The 13,498-nt window shown below is 44.2% G+C and overlaps 1 protein-coding gene across 4 annotated transcripts in view; it reads left to right on the top strand.

Moving 5' to 3' along the window:
- Positions 1–13,498, top strand: part of vps13b (vacuolar protein sorting 13 homolog B) — a 449,591-nt gene that overhangs the window by 67,754 nt on the left and 368,339 nt on the right. For all 4 annotated transcript variants that reach the window (XM_080427213.1, XM_080427214.1, XM_080427212.1 and 1 more), the window contains exon 16: positions 3,541–3,665. In XM_080427213.1, coding sequence (XP_080283339.1) covers positions 3,541–3,665 — 125 coding nt within the window. The remainder of the gene's footprint in view (positions 1–3,540; positions 3,666–13,498) is intronic.

Below are 13,498 nucleotides of genomic sequence, written 5' to 3'. Positions count from 1 at the left end.
AATATACATAGGATAAGGTTTATTTGAAATTTCACTGGAGGATACGCCCCTTTTTCGAGGGGGTCCTCAGATTCGCTTATCTCTTTTGTTATTTTTCTTTATATCCATATAATGGCCGTCTTTATACTGTATTCTAAGTGCCCCTTGAGTTGAGACACACATAATACTCCTCTACCAGTTCGCATGGCCACTCCTGAGGTCATCAGGTCAGCTGCATGGCCACACTTGCAACCCAGGTCTGGAATTACCCTATAATGACCCTTTTAATGACCCTGTTCATCTGGCCATAAACAACCCAGCAGTCTGTTTCTACGAGAGCACCGGTCAAGCGCTGGTCTGAGTTTATGGATTTCACCTAGTACCTACAGTACTGTATTAACAGTACAGATTTCTTTTTAATTCGTGAAAATGTGTGCAAATCTTTGAATATATATATTTTTTAAGCAAACATTTGTAAAATATTTTGTTACAGTGATCGCCAGAAGCAAAGATTTGAGTTACAAATGTTCGCTTAAAAACATATATATATATTTTAAGATTAGCACAAATTTTCATGATTTTTCAAAAATTGCAGATCTGTGTGTGTGTGTGTGTGTGTGTGTGTGTGTGTGTGTGTGTGTGTGTGTGGGTGGGTGGGTGGGTGGATGTATACATTAGAGACCATAGCAAGATTTTCACCCTGATTGGATTTGATTGAGGATTAGTTTTGAATGGCAATGACATCAATGCTTTTCATACTTATTACTTATACTTATTATTGACTACAGTATGTAGTACATAAAACTTAGATTAAGATATTAATATTATTGTTTCAAAATACTATTGCCACATAGACTGCCTGCTGCTCGTCTTTTAATCCACTCTAAAGGCTGATTTATAGTTGAACTACAGGATTCAAAATAACTGTTGTAATGCACCCAGAGCTGTTAAAGGAGGCCGTGGCCAGTAGTGTTCCTCCAACATTTAGGTGAGAAACAGATACTCTATCCTGGTATGATGTGGGGTGGCCTGGTCAGGTCTGGTATGGCTTGGATGTGTTTTTCTAAGGCCAGGATGTTTGCCAGGTACACTGGCAGTCCTTATCACAGGGTCAGCACAGGGTTAACGGTCAACCAATGGGTGGCCAAAGACCACTCCATCCAATCAGCATCCACATCCGCCAAGGTTCTAACTCTACTTCTGAATTCTGGCAGTGGGATCATGGTGGGGTGGAGGTCATTCTGGTCGCAATTCACTCCATTTAGGAAGTGATTTGAAATGGGGATAAGCAAAGGCTTATCTCGGTGTCTGTTTTACTGACACTGGCTGTCAGAGATAGGGTGCCTGTCTGGAGAAAATGTCTTGCTGGTTCTAGGGTTGCAGAGAGAGACGCTACAGTTTAGTCTCCCATCGTGCAGTTATTCTGCAATCTACATCCATCCAGCTCCTCTTTTCTTTTTTTTATGTACCAAATTTTAAGTGGATGGGCTCTGAGAACAGAAAATAATTGGCTCGAAGGTGAACATAATTTTGGTTTCAGATGGTTTCTGACCAACAAGTGAAAAACATAAACACTTGTTAAAGTGGGGCTACCAGGTACGATATGGTGTATAGAATTATACCCACAGGCCAGTTGTCTTATTATAAACCAATTATCTTTTTAGCCTCGTCTAATATTTGGCCTGTCTGCTCTGAGCCATCTGTACATTCTAGTGGCTTAATAGGCCTTCACGTACAGCAATTGAATGAATCCTACTCTGTGCTTATAGCAGCTGCATGTGGGACAGTTGCTGTTGTCACAGCTGGGCCCAGCCATCATCCAATACCACCGATATTAAACAGGACTTCATCCACCATGTCCAGTATTAACAGTATGTAAACAGAGAGGTTACAGTACCGTATGTGTCCAGCAGCATGGATAATGAGACTGTGATTAAGAGACATGTGGGCAGTAAGAGACACCATGTTTAGATCAGCAGGCCTATAAACCTCTCCCCCTAGACCAGTATGGAACTATTTACAATCATACTGTTACTGAACAGTAGTCTTGGCTTCAACAGTGTTTAAATCATTTGTACCGTATGTATTGTATGCCACTTTATGACATGTCCTTAACATCAATTATTTTGATAATGAGTTGGTTATTATTATTATACATTTTATATATACAGTATATATATTATATATATATATATATATATATATATATATATATATATATATATATATATATATATATATATATATATATATATATATATATATTTTTTTTTCCCCCTTTTAAACATATATATTTTATCCCCCCCACCCCCGCAAATGACATAATATATATTTTAAAGTAAACATATTATGTTTACAATCTTATGGAATCTATTAGGCCTGTCATAGGTTAATCTTCAGATCCATTACTCGCCTCGTATCAAGAGAGTATTGCAGCAGCCTCTCGTGGTATCATGTGTTTATGAGGGATTCTCTGTGAAGGGATCAGCATGAGGCCATGTGGCTGACATCATCTCCCAGACTATGAGACTGACTTGTCGACAGGCGAACGTACAGTAAACATGGCTGATGGGATGTTTTTGCGCTTGCCCATACTGTACCTGCCAACATTAGGCTGTGAAAAAGAGGGAGATTTACTAGGGAGTCAGCAAATGGCTTACCCCCAATGCCCCTGCCCCCACATAACCCTACACTATTGTGAAAGTAAAATTACTTACTTAAAAAGTACTCATAAATGTGTGTGTGCGTGCGCGTGCGTGTGTGTGCGCGTGCGTGCGCGTGTGTGTGTGTGAAAGAGAGTGTGAGAGACAGTTATACATGAATGTATTGGGGTTAGAGAGGGGAAGGTCTCGCACCCAAGTGGACAGAAATGTACAATTTACAATTTATTTTGGTAACTGTTGAATCCATTTTCACTTTTCAGCACTAAACTGAGCAGTGCAGGCTTGAGTGAGCGTAGTGACGAGTGACGCACGTCAGGCAGGGTTGTTTGCGCATGTATTGCACATGAAATCGGAAGATTAATGGGAGAAATTACCAATCGGGAGCACAGCGGGAGAAAGAATTAGATATAGGGAGACTCCCATGAGGCTGTAAGCACAGACACTGATCTCCCCCAGCTCTGCTGACAGACAAATGGACAGACAGACAGACAGACAGACAGACAGACAGACAGATCAGTTTAGAGGAACATGTAGCGAGAACAGCCCTGCTGTCTGCATGTGCTTGCATATTTTCTTTTCAGAAGCCATGCGCTCAATGAGACCTGACATATTTTTTTCCCGTGAATCCAAGAAAAGGCTTGAGCTATAAAGTTCTGACTCGCCATGTCTGTTCTCCACTTTTCTCTGCTATCTGCCTGTCTCTCTCTCCCTTCCCACCACACTCCCTCCCTTCCAATGTTCCTCTCTCCACTGGGCTCACCCATATCTCCATCCATCCATCCATCCATCCTCTCTATCCTTGACTCTCTCTACTCCACTGCCTTCCATCTACCCCCACCTCTCTGTCTCTCTCTCTCTCTCTCATTCTGTATGTCCCTCTCTCTACATCTCCCTCCAGGTGTTTGGGTTCCAAGCAGGCCTGACATGCCAGGATGGTTCAGGGAGTTTCCTGCCTCTTATCCCCATCATTCCCTCCTTCAGCACGGCCCTGTATGGCAAGCTGCTCCAGATGCCTGCCCACTGGTGAGTGACACCTCTCTAAACCGTGATAAGATGAGGCTTATTTTGACTGGCCATGCACAGGAGAGAAATCCCCCTTGTTAACACACATTTTGAAAATCTGCTGGCAATGTCACACTCCCTACTCTCTCACAGTTCTTTTAATCCAGCGCCAAAACATTTGTTGATGTGACGCTGTATGTGTCGATGCACAAAGGTGGTTATGTCTCTCCGTTACTTTGTAACATACCCTTGTTCTCTCAGCACTCTTAACTCCTTGACCTGATGTGTGGTGATGGCACTTACTCTGACCTTGCACTTGTCAGTGGTGGAAAAGGTACTACGTTTTACTTAAGTAAAAGTGTCAATGCTGCAATGTAGAAACAATGTTAATTATTAGTATATATATATTATTTTCTGGTACCTGATTGGGTTTTAGATTGGTGTTACTCTATTTTTAGAAAAGCTTCCTGTGGACAGGTTTTGAAAATTAGCTCTCGTGCTATATACATTGTAAACAATGCATCTGGTTTCGTCCAATGTAATTGTGATGTCCATATCAAATAAATAAACTAAACTAAAATACTCTGTTACATGTAAAAGTCCGGAATTCAAAATGTACTTGAGTAAACGTACAAAAGTATTCGTGTCAAAATTACCAAAGTACCAAAAGTAGAAAGTCCTCATTATGCAGAATGTCCCATTTCACAATGTTTTCAATTGTATAAATCTTTTGAAAATAGCAATGCGTTGCGATAGCTTGTAGACCGGCTATTTTCAATGAAAATTGGAAATACTCCAGTAAAGTAAAAATACCTCAAAATTGTACTTAAGTACAGTACTTGAGTACATCTACTTAGTTACTTTACACCACTGGCAATTGTAATGGAAATTCTACTGTGCCCTTACAATATTTTTAATGAATACTGGTGAGATGAATCAATAGATGTTAATATACAAATTACTCTTGGTCTTGTTTAATGATTGCACTGAAACGGGTCGTAGCACCGGGCACCACGAAGGGTTAATCCTCCCCTGTATTCTAATACCATAAGGCTTGTTGTAATCAATCCCGACCTTGCTGCACAGTAGCTTCAACAGAATACAAAGTCTCCAACATGCACACAAGATAAAGACAGAACACGACACAAACGTTTCTTTGTTGCAACATTTTGCATAGCTTTCTGCGTTCCATCTACTGATACATATCAGTTTCCTTGTATCATCTCCTTGTACTCCTGGCACTCTAAATCCTCGACCTGTTGTCTCTGACAGATGCTCATAGCTCTGACTCAAACCTTAAACAATGCAAGTCTCTTTGGATAAGAGTGACCACAAAATGCTTAAAATTTTAATTGCAATATGTGTCCTTGTCCCACTCGGCTTGTCGTGCAGCCCCTGGCTAGTACCGTGCCTAGTTTTTGCGCGTTGTTTATGTTGATTATTCAAGCGGTTGTGGCAGCTGGCTTGGGCCTAGGACGAGATGGCAGTGCTCCATGTGTGGAAATGGGAGTTTTGGTTTAAGCCCATCATCATGAGTGTGTCACTATGGCAGGAAGCAGTCAACGCCGTGGCCTGGACCACTGAGATGTTGGCTTCGCCCACCAAACATCATGCAGCCGGTCTTGGGGAAGACCCATCTGTAACGGACTACTTGGGGGAATTTCATCTGTGTTTTTTTATTTACACAGTATGTACCAGTGATGTAACAGTATAATAATTTGTGCCCATATGTGAACATTCATCCGTGTGTGTGTCTGTATGTAGCAGTGCAATAAATTGTGTGCATATGTATGCATTCATCTATGTGTGTGTGCGCATGTGTGCACGTGCACGTGTACGTGCGTGCGTGCGTGCGGTGTCAGTGCCGGTACAGCATGCTTTATGCACCAGAGGATGGAGCAGCATCTTGCGGGCAGAGCATCAGAAGAAGGTTTTTAAAGTGATGGATGAGCCCCGGTCTTTCAGTGGTTCAGGGGAAAACAGAAAAACAGAGTCATCGGGGAAGGAATCGCTGTAACAACTTCTCAAAGAGGTTGAAACGGGGGAGAGGAAAATAACATGGTGCCGTAGGACCAAACAAAAGTATGTTACTATTGCACTGATCCTGTTCTAACAGGGATGACTCACTGGGAATGTCCCAGAGAGAGAGAGAGAGAAAGAGAAAGGAGGGGGTGAAGGAGGGATGGGTGGATGAATAGAGAAGATAATGTCAGAAGAAGGGAAGAGGGACTGTGTCGTCTGAGAGGAGGAGATGAGCATGAAAGAGGTGATGGTGTGGTAGTACAGTTGATGAGGTGAGAGGAATGGAGAGAGAGAGTGGTGTAGTGATTCCAACTGAGAAGCTGGTAGAGTGCAAGAGAATGGAGCCGGGGCAGGGAGAAGAATGGAGAAAGGCTGGAATATAGATGAATGATGGATGGAGAGGAGGATGGAGGAGGAAAACCACAGGTAAAAAGAAGAGAGACGCTAGAGAGGAAAGCGGGATGAGGGTGAGGAAGAGATGCGGGGGAGCAGGACAAGGGAGGTTGGCTGGGAAGATAGGAGAAGATCAGGTCGTCCCGTTGAGGACCGAGTAACGAGGAAAACACAGGAGGGACGAGTGATGAAGTGAGGATCGCAGGACGGGACAAAGACGGGAGAGGAAGAGGAATTCCAGTGTGGAGCCAGCGGGGCGTCAGGAAAGATTTATAGGCCCGCGCAGGTTGCAGAACGAGAGGAACGAAGGCAAACATTAAGGCTTCGGAGGTGCAGTGGAGGGAATTCTCTCCAGAGTTGTGTGTGTGTGTGTGTGTGTGTGTGTGTGTGTGCGTGTGCGTGTGCATGTGTGTGTGTCTGTCTTTGCAGCCTACATCTGGGAGATTTGCACACACGCACGCGCGCACACACACTTACACATATAGAGAGACATACACGTGCCTTACACTTTGACACATGTATGCATGCTCTCTGTCTCTCAAACACACACACACACTACGCTCTGCCCTCTGCCCTCTCCCTCACACCTTGCGGTCAATGTGCCTGTTAAAGCAGGAACTACCTCTGTTAAAGCACTAGCTTGGGAATCGATTTCCTCCCATTAGTTTGGACTTAAACATGTCAAAGAGCTGCAGATGGTTTTGACTTCTCCTGACTTCTTCTCCAGGCTGCAGACTGCCTCCGCGGTACAAAGAATAGTTGGCCACATAGACAACCACAAAGCACAGAAGGCCATATTGTGTGCCTGCGCGCATACGTATGTGTGTGCGTGTGCGTGTGTGTGTGTGTGTGTGTGTGTGTGTGTGTGTTTGCGCGTGTGTGTGTTGGAAGTGTATGTGTTTTAAGCATGTGTCAGAAGGGTGTGTGTAGATACTTGCATACACTGGGGCATGCATTCATACATAAATACATACGTGCATGCACATGTGTGCGTGTTGGCAGAGCCCTTTTCCCTGTGCTCTCTCTGCTCCTAATAAGAGACTGCTAGCTGCCTGTTTGATCTCTGGGTCCCTTTCTTCTGCCCTGCCTCACTCATATAGTGGATTCAGATGTCAAACGGATGTTATTTTTCTTTCTGACAATCACTAGATGTTTCTCATCTCCAGAGAGCCTTCCAGATCAATGCCCTCCCATGGCTTTTCTTTCACCCAGAAGCAGTGCCAAAAATAAAATAAAAAATACACCGACAACTTCTCACAGTCTCCTTGACGCACTAAAAGCAAAGCACTGTATTCCCCCCCCACCCCCCGCTTTCAGCATGCCTTTGATGGAACAAGCACACGTCGTCCAGTGAAACTATGAGGCGGGGCACCTTATCTTGCCTACATGTTATTCATACATGGGCAAACATGCAAGGATTTGTTGATTTGTTTCTTTCTTTCTTTTTTTTAGAGATGTTTCTGCTCTGCTGGCTTTAACCGGATTACTTCTGCTTGGCTTCTGCCTTATTCCCCTCGTTTACCTTCAGCATCTTGACACTTCCGACACCCTTGGCAGGTTGGAAGTGCTTCTCGAACAGTTGGCTGTTTGTTTGGCTGTCAGCTGACCTTGTAGATGATAATGGGACCGGTGTTGTCAGTTCTGCGTGGCTCATATTTGACCCTGTCCTGACCTGACAGTGGCTTCAGTCAAAATGTAATTAACCCAGTCTGACAGTTTACTGGAAGAATGATGATCAACTGGTTTGACAGAGACAAAGAGAGTGTAGTGTAGTGTGTGTGTGTGTGTGTGTGTGTGTGTGTGTGTGTGTGTGTGTGTGTGTGTGCGTGTGCGTGTGCGTGTGCGTGTGTGTGTGTGTGTGTGTGTGTGCGCGCGCGCACGTGCGTGTTAGACAGGTAGACTAGGTAAGAATGGGATGCGGTAAAGATTCTAAGTCAGTAATTTAATAACATGATCTCTGTATCCTCTTGTTCTAATGTTTCACACATGTTGGCCGAGGATGAGGCTCACTGTTTCAGTCTTAACCACTTTAGCCCTTCTGGCATCCCTATTTTGGGCAATTTTCTTATTATTTTGACAATTTAAAATATTATTTCTCAACACATTTTCAAAATGGGTTTATGTGGTTAAAAGGTTTCGCAGTGATGAAAATGTGCAGGGTGGTAAAAAAGACGAGTGGGATATGTGGGACCAGAGAGAGAGAGAGAGAGAGTGTGTGTGTGTGTGTGTGTGTGTGTGTGTGTGTGTGTGTGTGTGTGTGTGTGTGTGTGTGTGTGTGTGTGTGTGTGTGTGTGTGTGTGTGTGTGTGTGTGTGTGTGTGTGTGTGTGTGTGTGTGTGTGTGTGTGTGTGTGTGTGTGCGTGTGTGCGCGTGCACAGTAGATGGACAACTTGTTCTAAGACAGAGAGAGAGAGAGCTTCATACCTCCAGGGCTCCTCTTCTCCTGGAGGTGAAAGCCGGAGCTCAGGATCAGCCTGGGTCTCTGGATCAGCCGAGGAAGGCACGCCACCAGGTGGTAGCATTTAATTGGGCTTTATTGATGTTTGTTTTGGGATCACTCCTCAGCACTGATGTAATACTCTCAACCACAACTCCACCCCCCCACACACACACCCACCTCCACCTCCACCCTCTCCAAGATGTCATGTTTTCTCTGAGTGAGGGGAAGACCCTGACACTGAGAACGGCTGTGGAAGCTCTTTAAGCTTGGAGGAAATGTGGAGAGTGAGAGCCAGGAGTCCTCAGGAACGAGGGAACTTTGAACGAGAGAGAGAGAGAAGTTTGGAAGCACGCACACACACACGCACGCACGCACGCACGCACACACACACACACACACACACACACACACACACACACACACACACACACACACACACACACACACACACACACACACACACACACACACACACACACACACACAGTGAGATTGTGGTCAAAGAAAAAGAGCCTTCTCTGGTTGCCTTGTCAGTCTCCAGTAGCTTTGTTATGCAGATTCCTGGATCAGCTTTTCCATTACCAATGTGGAAGGTAGCTGTACATTTATCTGCCTCTTGACTCTGTATTATTAGAAGTGAGTGGTGATTGACAGGAGAGAAGGGAAGCTGGGAGAAGGGAAGAAGGTGATGTCATATGCGCTCACATACAGTATGCACGCAGACCATCTCATCTCTCTTTTCTTTTTTCTTCCTCTTTTACACTGTGTGTGTGCAAACACATAAACTCCCTCTCTGTATAGTGTCTTTCTTTTTCACTTACTCTCACATACACACCACACATGCACGCGCTCGCGCTAGTGCGCACACACACTGTCTTTCTGTGCAGCAGTCCCATGCTGCAGAAGGCCTGTATGACTGCCAGGTCATCATAGAGGGATTTGGAGGGACTCTGGGCATCTGTGTAGACCCGGCACCTCTCCTGATGAGTTGGCCCACTGTGCACGGCTCCTATTCCCCTCAGCGTCACCACATAGGACCCTTCACGAAGGGGCTTTCACAAGACAGAACACACTCTCTCTAGGTCTGTCTCTCTGTCTCACTCTCTTTCTCTCTCGTTCTGTCTCTCGCTTGCTTGCGCCCTCCCTCTCTCTCTCTGTCACAAAGCAGCAAAATAACATTGTTTTCTATCCTCTCTTCAAGTGGGCTCAAGATTTTGCTGGGAGCCAAATAGTAGTAGTGTGTGATAGGATAGCTTGCGCAATTCCCAACACAGCCTAAGTGGTCTTTGTCTCAGCGTTGCCAGATGATCGTAGAACTCCTATCGATGTCTGGTGACATATCAATTCAATGTAGCTGCTAGAACAAGCAGTGAGAACAACCACTAACAAATCTATGCCTACTGCTTTGAAAACAAGTCATATCATCATCCCAATATGAGAAGGACCGCCCTAAAGTCTTTGCATTGGTTCGGCAATGCAGTTCTTTTTTAAATCTCAGAATTGTTTCCTCTCAGCTTGAGCAATGAAGGCTGGGAGATTGTCACCTGTCTCTAGTTGAGCAAAGCATTTAGGAGACTGGCTTGTGTGTCTAAAATGTTGTTACATCGACACTTCCACATCCACCAGGCATTAGCCAATATTTTTCTACCTTCGCTAAATTACCTTTAATAATACACATCCAGCATGGCATCTACCCTAAAATAATACCCCTCCCCATACACATACACCAGTTGGTTGTCCTGACTACAACAAAGGTCCTTCTCGGAACCCTCACTCTGTGCTGGGATAGGACAGCAGCTATTGTGTTTAGGCATCGCCACGGCTAATATATAACTGAAACTGAGTGTTGGTCGATGTTAAACAGTAAACCGACTGCCACTCGATCATTGTCAGTGGATGGATGTGCTCACAGTGTGATTGGTGTCAGAGCAGTTGTGATAAACAAATATTGTCAATAACTGCTGCAGGTTTGTTAGTGATGCTTCTCCCTCATGGAAAAATACTAAGGAGAGTTAATAGACTTCGAGGGATCACTACTATTATGCGCTAGAAAAGTACTTAATACAAAAGTCCTTAAACTTTCTAAACTGATATGAGGGAGTAAATCGACCATGCATGTCAAGTCTCCTCAATTTTCTCTCTTCGTATAGGCTACCATTAACTTGCCCGAAAAGGGCTTGGCTAGCAAGAAGCTGAGATCCTGTTAAATGAACTTTCACTCCCAGTGAATTAGAGTGCAGCTGAGAGGCATCAGGCTCTACTTATCCCTAATGAAAGGCAGCGTACAGGGCCGCAGACTTCACAGGGACTCGACCAAGAGTCTCAATTGGCCTGGCTGTTAAACCTGTTATCCCAGATAAAATGGGTGCCTGTAAAAGAGAGGAGGTAGGGGTGGGGGTGGAAGTGCCACCTGCATCGATCTCCCCAAAACCAAAATTCAACCACAATTTCACTCTCCATCATGCACACACACACACACACACACACACACACACACACACACACACACACACACACACACACACACACACACACACGTCACACACACACACACACACACACACACACACACACACACACACACACACACACACACACACACACACACACACACTCAGACACACACACACACACACACACACACTCAGACACTCACAGCTACTTCCCCATTTCTACTAACATTCCTCATGCAAGGCCACTTAACAGCATACAGGGGCTGTCCAAGGTCGGGGCCCACCAACCAACCAACCAACCACCAAACCCACGGCAGCTCGGTGTGGCTCGTCGCATCGCAGGCCATAATTCAGCCCCGCGTCGGCTTTTATGTGGCACTTTTAGCAGCCCCTGTTTCTCGCCCAGCTATTTCTGACGGGCTAATTTCTTAAGGCATGTGGCCTTACAGGTGCATGTTATATAGCCTGAACAGGCTGACTATAGTCTCGGCGGGGACGTTTCTGAATAGAAAAGAATGTAGGGTTTCCCTTGATATCTGATTATTACAGTCTTTACAGTCAGTCTTTTTTTTTACACTTTCAATGGTTGATTCAGTTTTTTTTTTTTTTTTTTTTACACCTGAAGGATTTTTTGTTGAGAAGTGAAACAGAGTCCATTACTATGTCTGGTCTAGTGGTCTAGACCCCAGCTTAGCTCAGGTAGTGATTTATGAGGGCTGTGCAAGGCATTTGAGGCATGAGGCTTCTGGCTTGGTTGTAATGCCTCATTACTCCTTGTTTACAGCTAGCCATAGCTAGCTGCTCCTGGTCTGTGTCTCCAACCACACTCAAGAAGAGGAGGAAAAAATGTTTCGTCTGTCCTCCTGTACTGAGCCAAAGTACTAAGCCTGCCCTGCAGATCAGATGTATCGTAGGGTGGGCAACTGACATCATGATATAATGACTGTCATAGTTGTTTAGTTTAGTGTCCATTTCGGGTGACATCATTAAGAGGTCTTATTTACTATAAAAATGCAGACCATGTTATTCTAAAAATAATTTTGGCAGGTGAAAAGCAAGAATGGTTGTTGGCATTTGGAATCCACAAGCCAAGCCACTGCAGCTGGTATTTGAAAAAGTTCTTATGCTTCCCTGAGCGTATGCCTACAGTATATGACATATGACAAGTATCAAGTGAATGATGTCACAGTAGCCTTGACAGTAGTGCCCCTCAACTAAACTTTGATTGCTGTTGATTCCATAATGAAGTAATCACTTGTATTACTCATCGTCGGCTTAAAGGAGACTTTTGTTTAGGCCGGGTTAAAGTTACTGAAAGCTATTATGGCGAAGGATAATTCAATGACCCTAAATCAACTTGTGGTTGCTGTGGTCATGCTCAGCATTGACTCGTGGTTCAGGGCCAGAATAGCAGCGGAGAATTCATTTAGTCAAACAAGGCGACATGAACACGGCCCTGCCCTTTACTCGGATAAAGAAGGGAATGAATGTTCAGACAGAAGAGATTTTTTTTTTACACTATGAAGCTGAGGGGAAGGGAGGGCAGAAATTACAACAAGTAGGCCTGTATGTATTAACAGGTGTGTATTAAAAGTCTGGAATGGCATATGATGTAATAATGTTCCACTTTACACTTCGAAGCGCAGGGGTGCATGGGGTTGTGAGCCGCAAGGTACAACATCATATTTCGTGTGGCACAGTCTATAAAATATTTTGGCCAACTCGGTGGTGAGCCCTTTTTTTTTGTTGCTCCAACTACATCTGGTGTCAGACAGTTTTATTTGGTTTTATGGCTGACAGAGATCAATGGATGTATTGAGGAGCCTCAAGAGAGAGTGAGAGAGAGAAGGGGGAAGTGGCGTCAGTGAATGAGAAGCTCAAGCTCCGGTTGATTGACATATCAGTCATGATGGAGGCTTTCATTCGTTTATCTCAGGAGAATCCTTACTCATTCTCCCTTCAGAGCATGTGCTTGCTTTCACGATTATTAGTGTCATTTCATCAGACTGATGAAGGCTGGATAGCCGAAACGTCTGTCACCTTTCCTGAGGGGTGGAAAAGTTAAACAAAACATTGACTTTTATTTCTGAGTGCGAGCGACCCTCCTTGTTTTTGATTCATTGAACAGTTTATTTGGGCAACGCACCAGAGTGGTCAGAGCGCAGTGGTATAGAGGTACGTTATTTTTTTTGGTAGCAAAAATCTTTGTAGACTTTAACTCTCCCGTAAAGCATACAAATATATATAAGTCTGTAATGTTTCTAAGGGATGGCGTTCGAGCAATCTAAGACTATTTTCTTAAGTATAATACGGATGCAATTAATCTATAAGATGTATTTCAGGCTCAGTTGGAGCCACGATACCGCCTAGCTTCCTGAGCAGCTGTGGTGGATGTTTTTGACAGGCCGAAAGACTCGATTAATTCCTGAATTAGTCATCTGAGGAAGGGGAGCTTGAGGGAGGGAAAACAGTGAGAAATAGGGAAGGACAGATGGATTATCAGCTCTCTGTGGATTATCATTTACTGTCGTATAGGCATTCCACTGT

Source organism: Gymnoscopelus braueri (genome assembly GCF_963280865.1).
Source record: "Gymnoscopelus braueri genome assembly, chromosome: 4".
Lineage (NCBI taxonomy): Eukaryota > Metazoa > Chordata > Actinopteri > Myctophiformes > Myctophidae > Gymnoscopelus > Gymnoscopelus braueri.
The sequence above is the reverse complement of the archived record's forward strand: the minus strand, read 5'-3'. Positions and strand labels throughout refer to the sequence as shown.